This window comes from Acanthochromis polyacanthus, chromosome 21 (assembly GCF_021347895.1).
Source record: "Acanthochromis polyacanthus isolate Apoly-LR-REF ecotype Palm Island chromosome 21, KAUST_Apoly_ChrSc, whole genome shotgun sequence".
NCBI lineage: Eukaryota > Metazoa > Chordata > Actinopteri > Pomacentridae > Acanthochromis > Acanthochromis polyacanthus.
This window is the reverse complement of record NC_067133.1, coordinates 7,000,586-7,025,873: the sequence shown is the minus strand read 5'-3', so window position 1 is coordinate 7,025,873 and position 25,288 is coordinate 7,000,586. Positions and strand designations below refer to the sequence as shown.

The following is a 25,288-nucleotide window of genomic DNA, read 5'->3' as shown; positions in this document are numbered from 1 at the left end:
ATTATTTGATCAATAACTCTTGCAGTCTTTATTCAGGGATAAAGGATTGATTATAAACAAATATTTTTGTATCGATCACATGAAGCTGAAAAATAAAAACAGGAGTAAGTGTCGATTTGATCCATCAGGTTCCTCTTATATCATCAAGGTGGTTACCATGTTACATCATTCCAGGGCTGTTCCAGGTACTTGCGCCCACTGGTGGGGCGTTCAGGTCCTGCGCTGCTCCTGTTCTTTCCGTCTCTGCTTCTCCTTCTGTTTTTCTAGTTTGTCCAGAGCTTTTCGTTCCTTCTCGGCTGCATTCTGGACGTCTTTGATGCGTCTCTTCAGAGCGCTGCGGTCGGATGAACTGAGCACGCCCAGACCCTGCACAGGACGACAGGATACTCAGGTATGTATTGCCTTATGTTTTATAATCAGCCAGAAAATTCCCCTAAACAAACTCAGATCCCTTTCTGTGGCTGCAGGTTTTAATGTCTGAGTTCATCCAGAGTTTATCTTATTTTTAAACTTCTCAGTTTGCCACTGCTGTTTTGTCTTGCCTCCCTCATTTATTTATTGTGTGTCTCATTTTGGCTGAGAGCCGTGCTGCTGCTGAATCTCTTTTCCAACAGAAAATAGGAAAATATTTTAATATTTTAAAAGTTGTGAGTCATTTTGGATAATTTCACTGGACCATATTGTGTACGGTCCTCGTTGTTCTCACCTTCAGCTTGCTGCCATCCATCTGCAGCAGCTGCTGTCCATCGATGTCTCTGGCTGTGAACTCTGGGACGTACTGGTCCATGTTGAGTCCTCGGAGCCACTGACAGACCTGCTGGGTCGACCAGGACGACACCAGAGACGACGGTTCATCACCGGGCTGATAACCGAGAACAAGAATGAAAGCTTTGGTCTGACTTTCAGCCAGAAAACACACAAACGCTGCACACATTTACACCAAATATCAACCAGTCCAGGTTCAGGTTGTTCTAGAGTTTCTGTGGTGCATTTAAGACATTGAGGAGGTTCTGAGGTTCATTAAGAAGCTCAAAGGTTCATTTAGGAGGGTTAGTATAATATCATGTATCTAATCTGCTGTACTGACGAAGGTCTGAGATTCAGAAATTATGGAAAAAGTCCATAAAAAAGTGATAAATCTGTGTACTTCAAGGACTTGGAACTCTGGAAACATTCATAGTATGAAGGTAAAACTCTGATCATTAATAAAGTTACTGTAGATAAAGAACCAGCTGATCATGGTGGAGGTTTTTTGCTTTCTTCACCTCGTCAGAGGACTGCGACAGCGTCTGGTATGGATGGGAGGATCTGGAGGAGTCGATGGGAGGAGATGTGGACGAGGAGGTGTGGGGAGGAGAAAACTCCTCGCTGAGAGCCGACTCCTGCAGGACCAAACCAAACTAACATCATCAAACAACTCTTTCTCAGGTGGCTCTGCTTTGTTTTTCTGATAATGAAGAAATCGTCCATTTGTCCACATTAGTACGTTTAATCATAAATGTCACATTTAAGTCATCATCGTGGTTTCAGTTCATGTAGAGAGGTTGATTTTACACCGTGATGTGTTGAAAAATGTTGAAATTAAAACTAAAATTAAACTGCAACACAGCAGCAGATGAGAACTAAAACTGCGTCACAACAAGAAGGATCAGCTCTAGACACAGTAACATAATGTGAGAAGATCAGCCTGATTGAGAGCTGAGTGTAACAGAGGAGACGTCTTGCACGACCTACTGACAAAAACTGGTCAAAACTGGTTTCAGCTGGCTATAACTGTGTGTCAGGCGAGGTCATGTAAGGACAGGAGGGGGTACCTTGGATGTAAACAAAACAAAAATGTATCTGTTGGGATGTCCCGCGGTAAATAAAGGCTCTGATTGGTTGGGCAGTGAGACAGCAGGAGGGATTTGGCACACTTCTTGGTGAATCAGCTCAACTATTGATGTTTTTAGGAAAGGACCAGGAGTTCAGACACTATTAAAACAAAATAAATAATATAAGGGTGTCAGGAAAGTGATGTTCACTATAAAAAATGGGATGGACCTGGGGCGTGGAAACCCCAGAGTCAAAAAGTATAAAAGACAGGGCATCAGAGGGCACAGACAGATTTACCCCGGGGTATCTCTCAGAGTGTTTTGACCTGTGCTGCACAGAATAAACACTTTATTTTTGAGTCTGAAGATTGCTCCAAGACTCTTCACTGTTTTTCATTGATGAGACTGCTGCAACTATTATCTTTTGACCAAGGATATTTTTTAGTAAATGAGGACCTAGAATAAAGACAGAAGATTTCATCTGTGAAGACAATGTATGCACTACAGATGCAGCTCAAAGAGGAACTTACATTCTTGTATGACAAGTTTTCTTTCATTGCTTAAATGTATAAAATTATTTTCCTTCTTCCGCTTCTTTCATGTTTTCTTTAGGGAGCAAATGTTCTAAATATTGAGATGTATTGATCCTTAAAGATCCGGAGTCACTCAGTGCTGAAGCCGGTTAGAGCCATCAGCAGCCTCTGATGGAAGATAATGGAGTCTAATGGATGCGCACACACACACATAAAACAAACCACAATATTGATCATGTGACTCTGGGCGTGTTTTGGTGGTTAAAAGGCTGCAGGACGAGTAAACTGCAAAAATCAATACACACAGGCAGACACACAAACACACAATTTACTAAAACTACTCCCAGAACCTGTTTGTTGTTGCTGAATTAACAGATTTCTGGTTCAAAGAGCAACACTGTGAGGTTCTTTCATGTTCTCAGATATTGGACGTTAATTATGTTTTTTGTGATTTAGCTATTTGTGTTTTCCTTTCGTGTTACTTCCTGTTTTATTTTGAAACTGTCTTTCCTTGTGTCGCTTGTGTTTTTACTTCTCTTCTTTGTTCCTTCTATGTACCATCATGAATTCCACCTGTGTCATATTCCCTCCTGTTGTTCGACCTCATGTTCTCCTGCTGGACCGCTCCTGGTTCCAGGTTTATGTGGTTCTAGAGTTTGTTTACAAGATTGTAGCCTTGGTTTAAGTGGCTGGTTTTGGTGCTTCTAGAGTTCATTTAGGAGATTTAGGCAGCTCCAGAGTTAATTTTGTTTGTTCCATAGTTGATTCAGGTGATTATAGAGTTCATTTAGGAGGTTCTTGCGCTTATATGAGGTTTCAGATTTCATTTTTTTGATTTGTGTTGTTCTAGAGTTTGTTTACAAGATTGTAGATTTGATTTAGGTGGTTTTGCTGGTTTGAGAGTTCATTCCTACACTGTGGTCTGTAATGTTCTTCCAGTAGACTGTTATTAAAAATGCTAGACTAACTAAAGAAGAAGAGCCTGAGTGAGGAACCCATGTTTTGAGAAGTCCTTGTGAAGAAGAGGTGCTCAGACTGAACCTAAGGTGTTCTGCCAGATGAGCAGGGCGACAGGTGGGTTCTGTTCCTACCTGGCTGTGGGACTTTCGGGGTCTCGGGGAACTCAGTGTGGGAAGTTTGGGGGAACAGGGCGGAGTGCCAGAAGACGACAGGGAGCCTCGTCCTTCAGTGAACCAGGAGAAGGACACGAAGGATCCAGAGGTGCGAGACGGACTCTCAGACGGTTCTCTGTGGACGGAGAACAGTGTCAGGACGGAACACATCGGTCACAGGTGGAACTGAGGGTTCTGTTCAGCACCCACCTGCTGCCCACTGAGAGCCGGTTAGATTTATCTTTCCTCACCCGGATGTAGGAACGTCTGAGCGTCACCCTGAGACAGAGAACAGAGGCAAAGACACAACAGGACACTGAGGATCCCACCTGAAGAACACGCATGGGGAACCCACCTGAGAAAAATGTTCAGTTGACCTCCAGTAACACACGACGACACAAACACATCCAGACAACAAACTCGAGAAAACATATCGAGGTGCTAGAAACGTCTGTTACAAGTCTGTGTTCCAGGCGTGAGTTACCCGAGGTCCAGGAACCGTCTCTTGGTTTTCTTGTCAAAGACAACGGTCGGACTGCCGGGATCAGCTGGACTGGTGTCTCGACTCGTATCAGAGACCAACACTGTGACACACACACATGGAGACTATATCAGTACATGTCGGAATTGAAAGAATAATCTGTTTTATGTTTCTGATGCTCTGAAAGGTATAAACACACTGATGTGTTTACTATGCTGGTGTGTGTACCTTCACTGTCGGGCCTCCTGTTTCTCCTCAGGTAGACAGGTGAGCAGTCGGAGGAGGGGCAGGATTTCGACGGCGAACTGCTGGGCGTCACTAGAGCCTCCTGAGACGTGGCATTGGTCAGCTGATGGTACCGCCCCCGTGGTGGAGCAGCCAATGAAGTGCCTTCATCCTCTGGAGAGCGTCGCACCTGAGAAGTCAGAGTGAGGTAGATTCTTTCTGACGCTCTCTTCCTGTACAATGTTTATACCTGTCCTGTGCTCTAACTGGTCTCACCAGCGACGTGTCGAAGGAGAAGCCGGGGCTTCGAGCCGACAGCAGCGAATCGGGAGAGGGGGAGGAGCCTCGCATGGCCAGGTGTAGTGGTGAGCGGGCGGAGTGCAGTGGACTGTCCTGGAAACACATTTTAACATCATTAAATATCTGATTCGTATCGTCCAGTAACCATCCTGACTCACCTGACGACATCACAGCACAGAACATTTGAACACCTCTGATTGGTCGACTTTCAGCCTCACCTCTACCTTTCTGTCGAGGCTGTCGTCACCCTCTGTCGAGCTCACGCTGTCACGGTAACGGGACCTGGAGGGCCGGTGCCTCCGCGTTTTGACGGACAGCTGGGCTCGGCCTTTCTGGATGCTGTTGTCCAGCAGCTCAGTCTCAGGTATCGCTTCGTTCAGGTCTGCAACACATCAGTGTGTCAGCACACCCCACTCAGAAGTACAAGTACTTCAGAAAACAGTACAAGTACTGCAAATGCAGTCTGCAGTACATTATGGATCTGCAGGCAACGATTACTGATTACAGAGAAACTGAACCAGCTCTGTGTTCTACAAGTGTTCTCCAGCTGTGCTGCAGTTGTTTTTCAAGTGCTCTGAAGATGTTCTCCATGTGTTCTCCAGGTGTTCGGCAAATGTTCTCTACATGTTCTCCATGTGTTCTGCAGATGTTCTCTAGTTGTTCTCCAGGTGTTCTGCAGGTATTTTCCAGGTGTTCTGGTGGATCGGTTGATCTGCTGTCTCCTGTGTTACTCCAACGTTTACTATACGCCTCCAGCCTGACTTGTCAACCACAGACACTGTGAAGTATTTAAACCTAGTAACAGAGTAACATCATCTACAGACAGCAGACCTGCAGGTAGATTCCTCAGTAGTGTACTGTCTGTGGAAGCATGAATGAATGAATGAATGAATGAATGAGTGCAGCAGCAGATCTGATGTTTGTGCTGTAGGTTGTTTTGTGATGACTCTACAAGTTTTAACATAATGAAGCTTGTCTTCCTCCCACCAATCCATCAGAACTCCATCAAATATGCAATATGCTGAACACACACACACACACACACACACACACACACACACACACACACACACACACACACACACACACACACACAGTAACACAACGCAGCTGATTCCTGTTTTTCCTCCTGAAATCAGGTGAACCTGCAGGTGTGTCTCCAACAGCCGAGCTGACCAATCAGCTCACAGCGTCCTCTTTGTCTAACAGGTAGTTTGAATTGTTTGAATCAGCTTCTGTCTCTCTGCTCTGGTTCTAGTTCTGCTCTTTCTGTATCTTTGTCATACAAATTAGTATATTTTTTCAGTGGTTTGGTGTCTTTTTGCTATAGTTTGTTCTGTTTTAATCTGTTTGTATTTAATTCTGTCTCTCTGGTTTGTGTCTGCTGCTATTTTATCTGTCTGACATCAGTTTGTTTGACTCCCAGTAAATGTTCATGTTTCTCCATCCACCAGGACACCTGGAGACACCTGGAGGTTTGTAATCAGTGTCAGTGACTGTTGCCCTGCAGTAGCCTAGCTTAGCTAGACTTTGTATTCCCGTTATAAGGGATATACGGGAATACGGTCTAGCCCATAGATATATACAAATGCTAGATGTCTCGAGACGGAGTCGGCGGCGTCGTCACTTGGCGGCCATCTTAGGACAGGGGACTGCTCTGGCGCACTGCACTGTAGTCAATGGTAAGGTGGATGATTTCCTCACTTTAACACTCATAACTCGCTCAATTCTTGATTGATTTACAAACGGTTTAGTTTATTACAAACCTTATTAACGTGGCTATGATTCAGGCTCAATTCCGAAATCGCAGCTTTTCGTTTTGAAAAATGCGGCATAGTTGTGTGTCTTTTCTGCCTGGCTACTCACATTGAAGATGGTGTTACTCACAATCTGATTTTCAATTATGAGGTTTTCCTGAGACCAACGTTTTTTGAGAACCAAATCTTTAGGCGAAATTACATTCTTTGTGGTTGTGGTTGTATTTATTTGCTTGTTAAGAGACTTTGATTGAGACCTTAGACTTATTGTTTGTATACATCTATGCCTGGATTAGTTAGCCTGCAGCCGAAATGCATTGTGGGTAATGTAGGCACCAGGTTCATGAAAAGAAAAGACATCATCTCTTTTTGTTGTGCATTGATTTTGGTTGAGCTTTGTTTTTATCTGTGCATTAGAAAGCTGATAGTAATAAAAAAAGTGCAATGTTAAATATTAAAATTACATTTACATCCATTTATGCTGAAAAAAGCTGATATCTGTGTTCATTATTATATGAATTCAATGGTTTTAATTATTCTTATGTAAGCAGTAAAACAAGTACATCTCTGACGTTTATAACAAACCAAGCTGTTGTAAAATCGGTTGAAAATTGAGCAATCTACAGTGATTTTAAAATCCATGCTCCATTGACTTTAATGTTATGAGTGATCGAGCAGCCCTGTCCCAAGATGGCCGCCATGTGGCGACGTTGCTCCCCATAGGCTGACAGCGCTCATGAGCCATCTAGTGTTTGTATATATCTATGGTCTAGCCCTCCTCCATTGACACATTTTGACAGGTTGTCAAGCTCCGAGCAGATCAGACCGAACCAATCAGAGCACCAGAGGCGGGAGTTAACGATGCGTCATCTTCAGGGCCGAGATTACCCATCTAACACCTGTGCACCTCCCGCATACAAACGAAATGGCGACCGCAACAGAGCGAGGTTTCTCTCGTGCGCTTTCTTCTGTTTTGCAAGGGCTGAATTTGTCCTTAAAACTGGTCGCCATAACTGTTTGGACTACTTCTTCTTCTTTTAATTCCGGCAGGCTGTACGATAGAATGCGTAATGCTGCCCTCCACTGTTGAAAGGGAGAGCTTAGATTTTCCTCAGGACCCCTGTACGGCGAAGGAAGCTGTTAAAACTACAAAATATCATGGCGGAAAGGCAGTTGTTAGGTCGCTTAGTGATTGCGTCACACATGCGTTACGCTGATTGGCTCTCTCCAATTCAAGCTGTGATCGGTAGTCCCGCCTCTGGGCTAGATTTGGTTCAATGGAGCAGTTCCAGACTGACTTTATGTGTATTTGTAATACACAATATAAAGGCTGGGCTGCACAGTGGAGTAGTGGTTAGCACTTTCGCCTTGCAGCAAGAAGATCCTGGTTCGAATCCCGGGTTGGGCCTGGGATCTTTCTGCATGGAGTTTGCATGTTCTCCCTGTGCATGCGTGGGTTTTATCCGGGTACTCCGGCTTCCTCCCACAGTCCAAAAATATGCTGAGGTTAATTGATTATTCTAAATTGCCCGTAGGTGTGAATGTGAGTGTGCTTGTTTGTCTGTATATGTAGCCCTGTGACAGACCAGCGACCTGTCCAGGGTGTCCCCTGCCTTCGCTCAAGTCAGCTGGGATAGGCTCCAGCACCCCCCGCGACCCTAATGAGGATAAAGCGGTGTATAGAGGATGGATGGATGGATGAATATAAAGGCTGTCTGGTCCCCAGGCAAGCCCTGCAGCTCCAGTCACTGTGCAGCAGGGTTTTTTTTTAAAAACAAATCATATTTCAGTGACCAGCAGATGGCAGTGAAGCTCAGACAGGCAGCATCACAAACTGAAAACACAAATTCATAAAGTCCTCAGTCCTTCTGACTGTGGTCAAAGCTGAGAGTTTCTAAAGCAGGTTGTAAATGAGACTCACCGAACACGTTGTCTGAATCATCCAGGCCGGCGGACATGACTCAGCAGGTTCTGTTCAACACAAACACAAAGGAAACGTTATTACTTCTTAAATCGAAAACAAAATGCTGATCTGCTGCCAATAAAATTAACCTGAAACCACTGAAAGTACACACAGACAGCTGTAACCATGGCAACTGTACACATGTACACAGGCGCAACCATGGCAACTATCATGGCGGGTTTAATCAGTTCCATTATCTCCACCTAAAACATCAGTTTGGATGTTTACTTTGAAAGAAAGAGCTCAGCATTGCCTCCTTTCAGAATAAAAGCCCTCTGAGGCAGCAGCTGACCCATTTCACTGTTTTTGATCAGCTGATGAATCATCGCAGTTGTCCAGTTGCCATGACAACGTGTCCGCCCTGCTGTCAGGCCATTTGTGCTGTTGTGAATGTGAAGCTGCAAACGTGTTGTTCTGTCTGACCGAGAACCCAAATATTAAATATGTTCTGATGAAGGAACCCAGAAATGCTGCAGATTCCTACATTTGATGCTTTTGCTCGGAAAAATGATGAATGTATATCTATATGTCGATACAAACAGGGATGTCTGCAAATTTACACTAAATGACAAAAAAATGTCCCAAATCACTAAACTGTTTTCAAAAAGACAGAAAACTTTTCCTTCATGACAAAAATGTGTCAAAATCACTGAAGTTGCATCCAGAATGACTGAAAAAGAACCATCATGGAAACGGTTCCTTAAAGAGCCTGTTTTATTGAGGTTCTTTTAAAATATTGTCTGAATAAATGGTTCTCTAAAGAACCTCCTGTAAAGTCTAAAAATGCTTCTTTTACATCAGTAATGAGGCATCTTTGGTTCCAGTTATTTTCTGATTTTAGCGTTATTTTCATCTCACTGGAGATGTTTGTTTTTACGGGTTCAGTGTGACCGTCTGATGTGTGTGTCTGGTTGTGTGATTGTCTATCACATTATGTCATTTTGTGTTTGTCTTTTTGAGGATTTAAAGGCTTTTTAAACTGAACAGAACCAGTCAGAGGAGGTAAATCTGGGCAGGAACCCAGCAGAACGTCCATCTGTTGCCCCAGTGGGGGCAGGAAGCTACAACAACACAACACAACACTTGAATTTCCTGTTTGTCGTGCTGTGTCATGTTATGTTGTGTGACTTCACTGCTGCACAGAACACACACACACACACACACACACACACACACACACACACACACACACACACACACACACACACACAGAGTAATAGGCGCAGCTGATTCCCAGCAGACTGAAGCTTCAGGAGGAAAATGCAGCGTCAGACTGAGATGTTTGACAGCAGAAAGATGGAGGCTGAGAGACAGATTAGACTGAGATAAATCAGAGATGAATCAGAAATAAACAGGAGACAGATGAACATAGACGAAGCTGAAATATGAAGCAGGTAAACACCAACACTCACCTCTCTGCCTCTCTGATCAGCCTCTCTGCCTCCTCCAGCAGCAGGACTGCGTCTCCCAGAGTTCCACAGGGCGCAGCTCTGCCTGCAGCAGTGCAGCAGCAGCAGGGGGATTGTGGGAGCTGTAGTCTGCTGTCAGCCGGATGACGAGAAGATGCTGCCTCAGAGCTGCTCAGCGGAATACTGCAGCCTCCATCAGACAGCTCCAAGGACAGCAGCAGGAGACACAGGATTGGACACGACAGACAGAGGGGCGGGGCATGTTCAGGACTGAATCATAGTAAATGAAAAAGATGTAAGATAAAAGAAAAACAAATGTAGTGTGTATATCAATTAAATGAAAAGGAAATATTTCGAAATAAAAAAAACAGATCTTAAAAATGTGGTGCATTCAAGGACAAATGTGGTTTTCAGATATTTAATAGGTGGCGCAATTAGGAACGGTTGCATTTTTCAGACATTAGAGTCAATATATAACTGAAAGACGTTTGAAGTCCATGGGATATATCTTGCATATATTTTCATTAAAAGTAAGAAAGCTATTATTTTTATGTTCATTATGATCATGTCTTTACAAATTCCATAATTATTTATTATGGAAACAATCACTTATTAATAAAAAATGACTGGATATCACTAAAATGTCAACTAAATAACCGTCCCAATTTAATAGCAACAGGTTTACTACAATAACCTTATAGATAACTTTCAATTCCAATTTTACTCAATTGAACAAAGACTATTTAGAAGAATCTTTCTCTAAAAATGTCATGTGATGTTTGAAATTCCGCCTGTGTTGCATTCAGGGACACATGGTATTTTTATGTTAAACATGTTCGGGGATATGTTTTCTGATAATAAACATGTAACGCATTCAGAGACACTTGATGTTTTTAGACACTGAAGACATGATGCTGTTTATTTCTTTTAGAAATCTTTAATCCTTTAGAATCATTTTCAGGCAGACATTTTTCCAACACACGGTGGCACTAAAACAGCTTTTTAAATCTGCTCTTGTTCCAGCACGTGTTCTGCTGCCTGGTGTGTGTTTGTGGTTTTACAGAACTCTATGAACACTGACATCTGCTCATCATTGTGTCCAGTTTGGACTCGATGGTTCTGAGTTTGGCGCTGGTGGTGCTGATGAGCGCTGTAGGGAAGAGAGTCTTCATGTCCTGAGACACTGATATTTCAACTTTCTTCTCACATGTGTCTCCATGGTAACCATCCTGACAGTCGCAGAACCAATCATTGGATTCCAACAGCCTCTTGCACTTTCCATTGTTCTTACATGTGCTATCAGTGCAGACCTCAATCCTCTTGAACAAGTGAACAGAAACCTTCCCTCCCCATGTGCCCCAGCTGCAGTCGACTTGTTGAAACGGTGTTGGACGTTCTGCAAAACTCTGGCCGCCGTTATAGGACACATGCGTTATTTTGGCTTGTTGCCACGGATGTATTATGGTGGAATCCCTCACAGTGATTTCGTATGTCCACTGACATGATGTTATTTGATCTCTACTTTCACACGATTGGCCATGAAGGCAGCGTTTGACTGTGTCATTAACAGCAACTACATCTATGTCGTTTGTTATCAGAGTGTAGGCTACAACTACCATGACGTTGTCCACTGGGATCTTTGTCACATCAAACAGCTTGTAACTGCTTTCACTGTTGCTGTCGTACACCAGCACCACCCAGCTGTACCAGTTGTACTTCTTGTCCAGAGCCTTCTTCACCTGCTCCGCGATGGCATCTTTGTCAGGGATGAGCTTTTTGGTGATCTCCTCTACGTCTTTCTTCATGTACTCCTCATACTTTGTCAGGCAGTAGTCAACAGCTGATGATTGAGCTTCATGCACCTTCTTAAACATCTGTATATGTTGGACCTCTTTGGCTGCTGAGTTGAAACCCATCAGTTTCCAGTAGACCTGGCTGACCACCATTCCCTTCCACAGCAGGCTGCTGAAGTACAGGTTGAACCTGCTGATGTCGAAAACACCACATTTAAACTTCTTCATCAGCAAGTTGTTGAGGTTTCCACTGAGCGCTGTGCTGCTGACCGTCAGGTAGTGGTAAAGATTGGACACGCTGGCCTCAGCTCCTGAGGACTCGTAGTGGCTGATGAACATCTCGGCCAGTTGCAGTTTTGCTTCCTCGCTTTGTGCCAGCTCACTGCTCTGACGAAACTCGGTGAACTTGTTCCAGGCATTGAGGATGCGGACTTCGTCTTGGGAGTAGACGCTGGCGTAGTTGAACCATTCCACGTCTGTGGCCAAGTTGGAGATCTGCATGGAGAGGGAGTCCAGCTTCCGATTCACCTCATCAAAGCCCTTCCTGAGCTCTGACAGAGGGTTTTCCTGAGGGATGAAGGCCAGCACCACGTTGACAAAGCATGCAACCAGACCTCCAATGCCGGGCGCAAGGTTGGCAACATTTGAGATGCTCTTTATCACATTAATCACTTTGTTGGCCTGAGCACTGGCCAAAGCTTCTTTGATGACAGTTAGAGAGTCTTTGACGATGGTCAGAGATTCTTTGACCTTCTCTCTGGTGCGAAAATCCATCTCTCTGCGGATCCTGAGGGGCTGGTGGAGGTCATGTGACTCTGCAGAGGAGGCCATCCAGCAGAGGAGAAGAATCCATGAAACCAGCAACATGGAGGCCAACCACCGTGGGGACGCCATGACTGCAACACACATGTAAAGACAGAGTTTAGAGAGAGACATCCTCCTTCACAGCCTTGAAACTGTGCTGGTTTTCCTTAAAAGCTGAAAAACATCCATAATCTCAGTCCCTGAATACAATGGCTGGTTGTTTAACTGTTCTGTTTATCAGTTCTGGTGATAGATGAGAAGTAGAATTTTTACATTCTGGTATCAGTGCTATATCTGAGATACAAATTTCAAAGTATTTTCTTAATTGTTAGTCAGCCGGTATCAATCAACAATGAACAAACCAATAAAACAAAATAAGTAAAGTAAATGCTTTTCCATGTGCTGATAAAAATATAAATTTTTAAAGTCAGCTTGGTTACATCAGCCACATGGCATTGGGAATAAAAACCCTAGTTAGAGGTCATTACCTCCTCAAAAGTCTTTGTCATGGTTCCCATTGCTAAACTCCCACAATGCTGTCTGCTTGACAGCATGGACTGTGACACCTCCTCTGGTCTCTACAGGATTAAACAGTGAGAGGGTACCAGGTACTGCAGCTGATCGATGAAATATTTATTGAAATACAACACCTTCATCTGCTGCCTTATCATTTAATATATGATATATATGAAATTATTAACATCAATCAATTAATCAATTAAAGAAAAACAGTAGTGAGGGAGGCACTGAGACACCTATGACTCCTCTGGGTAAAGTGACAAAGAAACAGACACTGTTGAAAAAAGCTAATTAAACCTGGACTACAGTTGACCAGAAGACATGTGGAGCCTCTGAAGTTAACACATTCCACACAACCAGCCTTGTTCTGTTTTATTAGTGGTTCAGTTTTACAGCATTCTCTAAAACAGTGGTTCTCAACCCTGTTCCTCAGGACCCCATGTCCTGCATGTTTTAGATGCTTCCCTGCTCCAACACACCTGACTCAAATGATCAGCTCGTCATCAGGCTTCTGCAGAGGCTTGCTGATGAGCTGATCATTTGAATCAGGTGTGTTGGAGCAGGGAAGCATCTAAAACATGCAGGACATGGGGTCCTGAGGAACAGGGTTGAGAACCACTGCTCTAAAAGACCTTCAAAAGTCATGGAATAATTCAACAAGTGCAATGAATTCTGTTCAAAAACGTGAAGTTTTTCTGATGTGATTATACTCAAATGGTTTACTAAAAGAATAAACCCCCCAAAAATAGACCAAAGTTATTTGAAGTTTTTTCAAAATGACTCAAAATATGTCCTAAATCAAAGACATTGTTCACGATGCCTCGTGTTCTCGCCCTTAGTGACAAAAACTTGGTTAAAATGACTCACACTCCAAAATAATTCTGAATAACTAACCTGAAAATTCTCCCAAATGACCCAAAATGTCTTGAATGAGTGGAAAATTGTTGGAAACTACTCATCATGTGTCCTAAATGCTATAAAATATGTCATGATTGAGTTGAAAATAGTCGAGAATTACTCAAAATGTATACTGTGTGAAAAAGACTAAATGAAATGAGTGAATGAAGTGTGCACAGATTTACTCCAAATAAGTCTTAATTTACAAAAATGTTCCCAAATGTCTTAAAATGTGTCTGAAGTCACTAAAAAATAACAGATAATAATAATTTGAGTTTCCTGTTCATTCTGTGTCACTGATATTGTCTCTCCTCTACGGCTGTTCTGTCTCTGCAAGATCTGAGGTCTTCAGGTGAAAGAGGCAGCAGGTTGTTAGACCCACGAATGTCACAGAACTCACCTGAAAAATCAAATACTGGCAGAACCAGACGGAGACTTCAGAACCAAACGGAGACTTCAGGACCAGATAGAGGCTTCAGAGCTGCTGTCGGATTCTGCCTCAGACTGTCGGGGGCTTCAGGTTTATAGACGGATGAAACACGTGACTTTCCTCCTCTGAAATGCTGCAGACACAGAAGATAAGATAAGAGCCTGGAACATCATCAGCATCCAGTGAGTGTTTAAACTGTGTTACATTTTCTCTCTATTGATAAGAGACTGTTCCTGAAAAATAGCACACGTTTCCAAAAATACTGCACCCGATTTTCTTCACATTTGTTTCTTTTTTTTTTTTTTTTAGCATTGCTTAAGCACAATTTTGAAAACATGGCTCAGAATTTCAAAACACTCCACACAATTAACACAACCACACACACAATATGTAGAACACCTCGGATCCTGTGCACAATGAAATACTTTTGTCAAAACTATATACACATTTCTAAAATCTGTATTATGTTACCATATGAAACACACACATTTCAGTAGGCTTAATTTTGTTTGAACCAGTTAAAATCATTTCACAGATATGTGAACTTTTACTGGCAATCAAAGCAGTCCAATAGTCCAGTTTGATTTGAAAAACAAATCTGTTTAAACCGTCCTGTTTGTATTTCAATTGTAAAGCCAAAGTCTGTCGGTACAAGGACAACTCTCAGGAAGGCCACCGAAAGAAGCCTCTGTGGTATTTATCCTCCTTATCTCACCAAACAACTCCTTTAACCTGAACTTGACCTCATGTTTCATCATCGTGCATCAAATTCATCCCTTGAAAACGGCCACATTACTCCTGCAGCAGCTAAGGAGACGCTGCAAACACTTCAGAAATATCAGTAGAAAAATACAAAAAAATACACCAAGAAAAAAAAAAATACATTCATTACAGTATAGGACACATCAGTGGTATTGCACAGATTCTTTCATTAATTAAATACTGATGGGTGAAGTATTAATACTGTACAGGCTTGTGTGTAAATAGAATAATAACAATGTTGCATAAATTGTGCTGAAAAATAGATATTGCAGGGTTTTAAAAAGTCCAAAATATCCATAATTCACAGCTTTGTGTTGGTATTGCACTAAAAAAACAGACGGACCACAACCCCAGGTAGAGCATGTATGTCAGGCTGTCGGACTAGAAGGTGTTGAGGGGGAAGTTGACATGTCTGAAGGTTCACACTGAAAGGCCTCTTCTCCTTCATGTCCAGGAAGATCCAGGGTTTATTGTTGGAGGAACATTGTACAGTCCTGGAGGGTTCGATGTTTCCACACAAATGTTGATGTGAGACTGTTAATGTTCTAATCCTGACCATCAGAGAACCCCACAGTCATTCAGAGCCTCATCAGAACATCTGGCTCACAGCTGGCTGCCTCTGTCTGTAGGTTTGTACAGGCTGGAGGTGGTCAGATCTTCTCAGGGCAGGAAGTGCTGATGAGCTGGAGGCCTCCTGGTGTTCTGTTGTGTCTGGTGTAACAGACTGAGTGAATGTGAGCAGAGTTAAAGACCCCACAAAGCGGAGTTATGTGACGATAACCGTACATGAATCCATCTGTGCACAACGTTACTCAAAAATGGAGTTTTGGTGAAATTTTCAGGGAAGGTCAGAAATGACACAAGGACCAAGTGGTTAGATTTTGGCAGGGATGCAGCTTATAGTCTGGATCCAAAGATTTGTTAAAGATTTCTGTATCATTGCGAGATAGCGTCATGGCGTTACTGTAACTATGACAACAAGTGAACACTACCAGCTGCCTGCTGATAATCACATGATTGTGATCTCACTGAAGATTGACCGTTGTGGACTTATCGTGACTTATCCGTCGGAAATGACACAAGGAACAATTGATTAAATTGGGAGGGTGTTTCCAAGTCTCATCAATTCCCGCCGCCTGCTACAGTGTGTTTTTTTTGTCAGAGAGAGAGAGAGGAGAATTGCTGCCGAAAGCACACCAGCTCATGTGTGATTCATTTCATTCAAACAGACATTAAAAGTGATCCAGACTCAGACCTGGTCCTGAACTTCAGTGTCTGTGACACAGCACAGAGAGGGAAACCCAGTTTGAAATGCTGAAGCAGGCAGCCTCCAACATCCAATAAGATGCACTCAGTTTTTGGGTGGGCATAAGGGGGCGGAGTCTGTGCTGATTCCTGTTGATGAGCAGCTGTCAATCATCAGTCGTACACTGACGAGTCACTAATCACTTTAGGAAGTGATGTGTTCCTTCATCTGTTAAAGACACCTGTGTGGACATGAAGGCTAACGAGAGCTATGCTAGGACACCTGACTAGCAGCTACAGCTACAAATTTGCTTAACGCAGTACAAAGCTTCCAGAACTATGAACAAACTAAATTTATTACAAGAACAATTATTATTATTGGAGGCAGTGAGTAGCTAAACATACAGCACACTAAGAAACACAGCAATAGAAGCCATATGTAGCTTGTTAGCTGCACGGCTAGTGGATCCGAAACACCAAATTATGTTGAGATTTGTAACTTGGTTTTGCACTTGAGTGCTTTCGGAGAATACATGTGTAGTAGACTGAATTTAACTGATTGTACAGAAGGTTTCAGCACTTATAGGAATGCACCACAGCCTCCCACCTCCCTGAATGCACCACAGCACCAGTCAGTGCTACAGTTTGGTGCCGCCTGGAGGCTGCCTATAGGTGGCGCTGCTGCTCTGTTAATGAACAGGGGGTTGACTGGCAGGTCGGTGGGTGGAGCCACAGAGAGAGAGGAACCTGTGTGAGTGGGTTGGACTGAAACCTTCAGGAACAGAAGAGGAAAAAAAACAGCAGCAGGATGGTGGATCTGACTTTAACTGCAGGTAAAACTCAACAAACTCTGTCTATTGATCGATCAGTCTATCAGTCATTGATCAGCTGTAGTCAGGATCCAGTTTTCTGTGAATCTTTTGTTGGTTTTTGAGCCTTAAATGTTGTTTTTAGTGCAGAAATCTGAAGAACAAAACTGTTTTCACTGAGAGTTTATAAAACCTCCTACATTACAGTTTAATTTTAGCTTTCAGATGTTTGGTGGAGGCCACAGTGTGTGTTTTTGTGTGTGTGTCTGTGTTGTGTGCGTGTTATGTGTGTGCGTGTGTTGCTGGTTTGGGTGTTCGGGTGTGTTTCACTCAGAGAAAAACACTCTGTCCTGGTTTCAGGCTCCACTTACAGCTTCTATATGTTTTACTTTGTAGAATGAAATGAAGCAGAAAGAAAGAAAATGAAAAATTAGTCAAACACAAACTCATTTTGCTGTGAAGATTAGAGTTGTTGGTTTAACTTGGAAAAGGAGGCACAACGGCAGATCAGAATCCTTTTTAACAACTGGAATATTCACATTTTTTAATTTTAGGACAGAAGCGGAATAAAAATCGAGGTGATTCTGTTTGTTTGATGTGATAAAATGACCAGAAATCGGTTTATGTGTTTTATAGTCACAGAAAGTAAAGCACTAAAAGAGGAAACTCAGATCTGCTGACAGAGCCCTGAGCTGGAAAAACTCACGTGGATGACAAATTAAATGCTGCAAAAAAAAAAAGCTGCATTTTAAAAACTGTTTGGCTGCTGTCAGCATTTTACTGAAGTTCTTTTATAATTAATCCTTCGGCTTCATTAAAACTGATTTTCTTTTGAGAAACCAAAATGTTGGTGAACATTTACTGTGTCTTAATAATAAAAATCCTCTATTGGAACATGTTTTAGTGGAATAAATGTAAATATTTCTGATATGTATGAATTTAAAAGGAAAGCGGAGACACATAAATATATATATTCAGCTTTTACTGTGAATTCAATGTTTATGAATGCATTAATCTCATATTATCTACTCTCAATAATAATATTTCAGGCATAAACACTTTAAAATATTTACATACATACAATGAGTGATTTCCAGTAACATATATTAAAACTGTGTGTGTCTGCTATATATTAAACTTTATATATCTGCAATATAAGATTTCAGACAATTGAAATTTACATTTTTTAGTTCAATTTCTGTTTTATTATCTTCTGGTCTTGGTAAAAGATGCAAACATATAGAGCTACATTTTCTGTCTCAGAACATTTAAATGTGACAGTTCAAACCAGCTGCATTATTTTATTATCATCATCAAACACATGAATTAATGTTCTGAAAACTGTAAAAATGTGTTTAAATGCAGCACAGGTTCAATAATCTGTATTAAAGCTCCAGAGTTTTGGAGTGATGAGGATATTTGTATGTTTTTATTTGTGTTTAAATATCTGAAATTAGGTCACAAAAATACAAACAAATGATGAGAAAAAAGTTTTATTGTCAAAGAGGCCCAAGAAGGAGGATGTTATTGTTAGCACAAGGAAGTGAAGCTACGGAATAAGAGCTTGAAGGTCCTTGATCACATTTTAGAAGGTTGTTTTGGTCTTACGGAGGTTTCTGTGATCAGTGAGCTGGTGGAAATAGTAGTAGATGAAGTCCTTGAGGTCTTTATGGTCTTGCATCAAGTTCAGGGGTCACTGACTAAGTCATACAAGTCCCTGATGAGGTTGTATTGGTTCTTCATGGTGTTCTGTTCTGCTTTAGGTGCTAGTAAAGGTAACAGATAATGGATAGAGGTCTTTGAGGTCCTACATCAGGTTCAGGGGTCCTTGACCAAGTTGTATAAGTCTTTGACAAGGTTGTAGTGATTCTTCATGACGTTCCTGTTCTGCTTTAGGTGCTAGTAAAGGTAACAGATGATGGTTAGAGGTTACTGAGGTCCTTGAGGTCCTGCATTAGGTATGATTTCCTGGAGGACATTATGAAGATCCTTGATGACAGTCTGGAGATCCTTGAACAAGTTGTAGAAATTCTTCAGGAGGTTCTCAAAGTCCTTGGGAAGATTAAAGATGTAGCTGTCGAGGTTTTTGAGGTCTGTGAGGTCTGTGAGGTCCTCAATCAGTTTTTAAGGGGCCTTGAGGTGGTGATTTTTATTCTTCAGGAGGTTCCTGTAGTCTTTGAGGTAGCTGTGAAGATAATCAATGAGGTCCTTTGTCAGACATTATCTGTCCTTGAGAAAGCTGTAGCAGTCCTTTCAAAGATTTTGGAAGTCCTTTACAAAGTTGGACAGGTCCATGAGGAGGCAGGTCCTTGTAATACCTGAGGCCATTCTGGTCCTTGACCAGGTTTAAGGGTCCTGGAGAAGATGGTTGAGGTCCTTTAGGATGTCATATCTAGGTTATAGAGAAAAACAAGCAGGTCTTCTAGGTACAAACTTTTAGATGTCCTTGAGGTCTACGAGGTCCTTGACTGTGTTTAAGGGTCCTTGAAGAGGGGGTTCTGAATGACGTCTTAATATTCCTTGAAAATCTGTATCATGTTTTAATGGCCCTTGAAAAGTTGTAATTGTTGTTTTGTTGATTCCTGTCATCTCTGAGGTGGTTGAGGTCTCATAGGTCCTTGAGGTCCTTACAGTTCTTTTTCAGGTTTCAAGGTCTTGGAGAAGGTTGTAATGATGGCTGAGCATGTGTTTTTCATCCTTGAGAACATTGAGATGGGCCTTTATGAGATCCTTGAGGAGGGTCATGGTGTAATTAAGCAGATTTAAGGGCCCACTGGGCCAATACAGAGGTCCTTGCAAAGGTTGCAGAGGTCTTTGAAGATGCTGCAGTGGTTTCAATGAAGATGTAGACATCCTTCAGATGGTTGCAGTTGTCATGGAGAAGCACTGAGCAGGTTCTGGAAAAGGTAGGAGAGGTTCTTGAGCAGTTTTCAGAGTTGCAGGTAAGTTGTAGCTGCTTCTGAGGAGGATGTGGAAGTCCTTGAGCAGATGAGAGAGGTGCTTCAGCAGGTTTTGATTGAGGCGCTTGAGCAGGTTATGATGGTCCTTCAGGAAGGAGTAGGTTTTTCCATGTCTGTCAGATTTGCCAGTGGGAATCCAGAAGAGGTTTTGAAAGTTTTTGAGAGAGCCGTGGGATTCACAAAAGATCCTGAATGTGAGCACTTAGATGCTGTAGTGGTCCTGGATAATGATGCAATGTCCTTGAAACAGTCATTGAGAAGATATGAAGCAGACAAGGAGACAGAGGTGATCCTTGATTTCTGGAAGGTCTTTGAAAGGGTGTAAGGTCCTTCAGTGGTTTGTAAGGCTCCGTAATAAGTTTCCAGGGTCTGTGAGGACAGTCTGGGGGATTTAAGGAGCTTCTAGAAATGTTTGAGCGAGCTAACAGCTAGCAGAGCATTAAACATCAGTCCTGTTGCTGTAGAAACCTGCAGCCATTGAGAGCTGTCAGCCAATCAGTGAGCAGCGCTGTTTGTGTGTCACTGACATGTCGTCTGAACTGTGTGTGCAGATTCTCTGTACATTCCTGCAGCCTCATGGGGGCGGAGCCAAGCGACAGATTTATGACCCAGTTATTTCTGTCTGTGACCATACCCACAAAAACGCACAAAAACACACACACAGGGTAAAGGTTCAACTTACTGTGCAGACCCAGCTCTGATTGGCTGCTGGCTTTATGATGTCACATGTGTTCCTGGTGATCTCTGATTGGTCAACATCTGCCACCACAAAACCTTGACCTCAGTTTGATGATTGACAGCTCAGTTTGTTTTCTCAGTGCTGTGGTTCAGTGTGTGTGAGTGTGTGTGTGCGCGTGTGTGTGTGTGTGTGTGTGTGTGTGTTACATACCAGCAGGTGGGTGTGGTTCAGAGCAAACAGGGGGGAGGGCGGCTACATTCCAGCAGAGTCTCTCTCACCTGGTTCAGGTGAGCTTCAGGTGTGTTTGAGCCAATCTGTGTTTTTACATTTAAAGCGCCAGTTCCAAAGTTCCAGTTTCCATCAGATTAAAGTGTCAGAATGTTTCAGAGATGATTGATTCCTCCAAGACTGTATAATCCTGGTTTTATTCTAAACAGTTACAGTGTCCGTAGCTCTAAATGAGCTGTTGCTGGCCTGGCTCCCTTCAGGAAAAAGACTCTCCGTGTCTGCTGTTGACAGATGAATTAAACTTTCTATCTTCTAACTTTCTCTCTGAGGATCATTTGACTGCAAATCTGTTTGAATTCTCAGCAGTTATAAAATCAGTATTTATGAAGCTACTGCTGGTTAACATGTTATCTCATTCTGCTGTCTGAAAACGTAAACAGAAACATCTGAAAATGTGAACAGTTGTATTGAAGTTCAGCTGTAATAAGTGCAGTGTATTGAGCACAGAGAGCAGGAGAGAAGTTAGCAGATGGAAACATGAAAACACAGTAACCCACCAAATCATGGTTACTGGGTTAAAGTAAAGTTTCCACAGAGATCTAGCCATAAAAGCTAATGTTAGCCACATTGTCCTACAACATGCTATCACTAATTATTGTCCTATTGTTGTAGCGAATGATAATGTTAGCCATATTATCCAATACAAGACAATACAATAACTTTATTTATCCCTGAAGGGAAATTCAATTGTCTGGGGTCTCATCTGTTTACTTTAGAATTAAATACTTTAATTGCTGATGGTATGAAAGATTTTCTGAATCTTTCTGTCCTGAAGTGCAGGGATAGCAGCCACTGATGTTTTGTTGCTCACTGAGACAGATATGAACTTGATGATCCATGTTTGTCAGAATGGCCTCCATCTTGCTCAGTGCACGTCTCTCCACCTCATCTTCCAATGAGTTTGATTTGATTCCAACCACAGAGCACCCTACAACATGCTAACACTAATAATTCTCCTATTGTTGCAGCTAATGCTAACAGCAGCTACTTTAACTGCACAGCATGCTAACACTGAAGATCCTCCTATAGTTGTGGGGATCATCAGTAATCTGGGTGGTCAGCAGTGCATGAAGACTCTGATGTTCACGCTTACAGCAGAACATTTGCTGAATGTATCTTCAGCAACTTGCTCTTCTGTTTACTGTTTCTGAGCCATGCTGCATTTATTTTGTTGGTCCAGTAGCTTTGATTTAAATCCCAGTCTCTCCGCGGAAACACTACCTGCAGTTCACCTGAAAACTCTCTGAATGTTTCTCTGTCAGCCTCAGCTGAGTCAGTCCTGGAGAATCAGAACCAGGAGGAAGAGGGTTCTGGTTTTACAGAATTAGAGTCCAACTATTTATTTCTGGAGAGTTTTAGAATGAGACATGAAGAATAAAATAATTTTCATATTTTAAGCTCAGACAAATGATGCTTTCAAGGACAGTCAGAAAGATGAAAATGTGATGATTTTTATCTGCTTTTGCAGATTCTGGCTGATAAATGTTGCAACTTTTCAAAGGTAATGGGACTAAGAGGGTCCATTGATTAATAGTTTGTGTCCAGTGGCGTTTTCCACTCAGGCAACTAACGTTTGACTACAGCAGCTTGTGTGGTGATCAGTTATTGATCAGTTATCAGAAACGGTCACTGTTCAGATGTGAAGACTTGGCTCTCTGGACGGCGGTTGCACTCTGACTATTGTTTCTGCACAAAGACAGGAAACATGGCGCTGTGTGATGTCAGCGTGGGTGGGGCCTGAGCAGAAAAGTGGGCGGGTCCTGTGCAGCAGGAAGAGCAGAGCTTCCCTTCATAAACACAGAGCAGCCCCTGCTATTGTTCCTGCCTGGCTCAGAGGCAGCCGGGTAGCTTCAGCCCTCACCAGGTTGGAATCAGCCACTGAACCACCAGTTACACAAATACACTGGTTGATACACTGGTTTAGAATGGCTTAGATTGGTTTTAGACTGGTTTAGATTGGTTTAGACTGGTTTCAGATTAGATTCAGACAGGTTACTACTGGTTTCAGACTGGTTAAGATGGGTTTCTGATTAGTTTTAGATTGGTTTGAGACTAATTTAGACTGGTTACATACTGGATTCAACTGGTTTAGACTGGTTACAGATTGGACTAAACTGGTTATAGACTGTATTAAACTGGTTTCAGACTGGTTTAGGCTGGTTACAGACTGAATTAAACTAATTTAGACTGGTTACAGATTGGACTAAACTGGTTATAGACTGTATTAAACTGGTTTCAGACTGATTTAGGCTGGTTACAGACTGAATTAAACTGGTTTCAGACTGGTTTAGGCTGGTTACAGACTGAATTAAACTAATTTAGACTGGTTACAGATTGGACTAAACTGTTATAGACTGTATTAAACTGGTTTCAGACTGATTTAGGCTGGTTACAGACTGAATTAAACTGGTTTCAGACTGGTTTAGACTGGTTACAGACTGGATTCAACTGGTTTAGACTGGTTACAGACTGAATTAAATTGATTTAGACTTGTTTAGACTGGTGTTGGACTGTTTATTGAACTCATCATCTCCTGCTGGCTGCTTAATATGTCGTCTGGATGAGTTTCACTGTTTCACCCTCATTCTTCTGTCTGACAGCAGGGACATCTGGAAATAACAACAGCTTTATTGTAGATCAGCTGTGGTAAAATGTAGTTTAATGAGCACAGAGAGCAGGAGAGAAGCTTACGCTCACTCACTCACACTATAGTTTATTTTTAGTGTAGAAGAAGTTGATGGTGTTTAATCTGCACTTTTTTCCCACTGTAAAATTTTGTTATCAGTTTGCTCCACTTTAAAATCTTAAAAAGACAGTAAACATCCTGTAAAGTCACATTAATCCGTCAACCTGAAAGCACCGAATAGCTTCACTGTTAGAACATCTGATGTTGCTTCTGTTTGTGTGAAAAGTCAGAGACGGCCAGTAGAATTCCGTTAGAGACACAAATTATTAATATCCATTTTAACAATAAAGTGTCCGTGATTTTTATTTTTAAAAACACACAATACCATTAAAAAGAACAAACTCAGGGAACAAATGTGTCTTCACAGCTGCTGCCCATGAAGCATCAGCTGGTTCAGTAAAATTTATAGTGCAGGTTTTTGGTTTTGTGATTTAGGACTTACTCTAAAGATTAACTTTTCAAATAATCAATTACAAGAAATATAAAGTGTGAACTTAGAGAAAGCTGGTGTTTAAGGACAAACTGAAGGAACATGAAGCAGAGAGACATCTATAAACTCTTCAAACTCTCAAATAATCTGCATTTCTATTGGCCTGACTCACCTGTTCATCAAAGCAAACCCCTTCTGCTGAAGCTCTGAATCCAAAGCTGCCTGAACTTTTATTTGAAATGTGTTCAACCACAAGTCCCAGCCTGCAGGCTTCACTCCAAACCACAGGCCCCGCCCACCCAGGTAGAGGGCGGGGCTTGATGTTTGTTCACTGAGACTGTAGATTCATGTTCAGTTTGTTGTCAGCACTTTATTAAATTTACTGATGTAAATAAACTTTATAGTTTAAAAAATCTTACATCAACTTAATATTGTGAGAAATTAAAGCTCAAGTTTATTGATTTTAGCGTTTAAAAATCGAGTGTTGAGTCACATAAAGTTACCAACAGTTGTGTTGTTGAATTAATTAATTTCTTAATGCTGCTATATGATCAAAAACACGAAAAAAATCTACAACTCCTAAAGAAAATCTAATTAATTCACTAAAATTTAAAGATGGTGATTGAACAGAATTTCTTTAGAATTTATCTAAACATCAGAGCTAAAGTTGCATTCGTTTATCTTTTGATTTTTAGACGCTAAGTCTGTGTGCTGCTGAAGTTTGTGTCAGTAAATGAATGAAAGCTTCATCTGAACCTTAATCTCAGCTGCAGGGGTTGAACAGGTAACAACTGGATGCAGCAGCTGCAGGACTTCACATGTTTCTGTAGCCCGACATGCATGGACAAGAGGCAGTTCATCACTGTTGTTCCTCTGCCAAAGCTGGAAAACAGAGAAACACGCAGACAGAAAACCTTTAATTCGCTGCTGATCAGATGATTCAGTTTCTTCAGCCGATGATGGAGAAAACGCATTCATCTGTAGAACACTGATCGAAATAATCAGCTGCATCAATCAGTAAAATAAATAGGCTATATTTACACGATTCACAGTTTTCTACCAGCATTCCTGTCCTGCATTATTTACAGCAGTAGCTCTTTATCATCATATATTTTTGTGTTCCTCATTGTTCTCCATTAAAACAACCTGTTGAGTGAAGGAGGAACATGATTGGTCCATTTTCTGCAGAAGAGTCACATGACTCGTTAAACTTCTTTAACATGAGCCAGCCCGGTCTCACGGGGATTCGTGAAACTGTCACGTCAGTTTTTGTTTCGGTTTCGTGCGCACCAACACGATGTCGTCATGTTTTTCGTGCCGCTCACCACGAGCGAAACCCGCTGTGGTAATCACATCTGAAAGTGGTTTATACCGGCGGATTCATGACGATCT

At 42.0% G+C, this 25,288-nt stretch overlaps 3 protein-coding genes across 4 annotated transcripts in view; 1 reads left to right on the top strand and 2 right to left on the bottom strand.

Annotated features, from left to right (window-relative positions):
• Window position 1: 1 nt before the first annotated feature.
• Window positions 2–10,142, bottom strand: samd14 (sterile alpha motif domain containing 14). 2 transcript variants are annotated; one of them, XM_022215106.2, is made up of 11 exons: window positions 9,598–10,142; window positions 8,144–8,193; window positions 4,690–4,847; window positions 4,442–4,558; window positions 4,169–4,355; window positions 3,944–4,043; window positions 3,670–3,738; window positions 3,439–3,595; window positions 1,266–1,382; window positions 707–862; window positions 2–366 (listed from the first exon to the last, which is right to left on the bottom strand). In XM_022215106.2, the coding sequence occupies exons 2-11, from the start codon at window positions 8,178–8,180 to the stop codon at window positions 211–213; spliced, it is 1,254 nt and encodes a 417-aa protein (XP_022070798.1). In that variant the 5' UTR covers window positions 8,181–8,193; window positions 9,598–10,142; the 3' UTR covers window positions 2–210. The 2 variants fall into 2 exon arrangements, with proteins under 2 accessions (XP_022070798.1, XP_022070797.1); XM_022215105.2 differs by having other exon boundaries at window positions 4,684–4,847; window positions 9,598–10,137.
• A 369-nt stretch (window positions 10,143–10,511) lies between these two features.
• Window positions 10,512–14,169, bottom strand: LOC110965915 (SE-cephalotoxin-like). Its single transcript, XM_022215110.2, has 2 exons — window positions 14,008–14,169; window positions 10,512–12,283 (listed from the first exon to the last, which is right to left on the bottom strand). Exon 2 carries the CDS (start codon window positions 12,279–12,281, stop codon window positions 10,662–10,664), a length of 1,620 nt encoding a protein of 539 aa, XP_022070802.1. The 5' UTR covers window positions 12,282–12,283; window positions 14,008–14,169; the 3' UTR covers window positions 10,512–10,661.
• A 2,607-nt stretch (window positions 14,170–16,776) lies between these two features.
• Window positions 16,777–25,288, top strand: part of LOC110965919 (rho GTPase-activating protein 27-like) — a 31,450-nt gene continuing 22,938 nt past the window's right edge. Inside the window, 1 exon segment of the mRNA XM_022215118.2 lies at window positions 16,777–16,877. The gene's annotated coding sequence lies outside the window, so the exon portion shown is untranslated.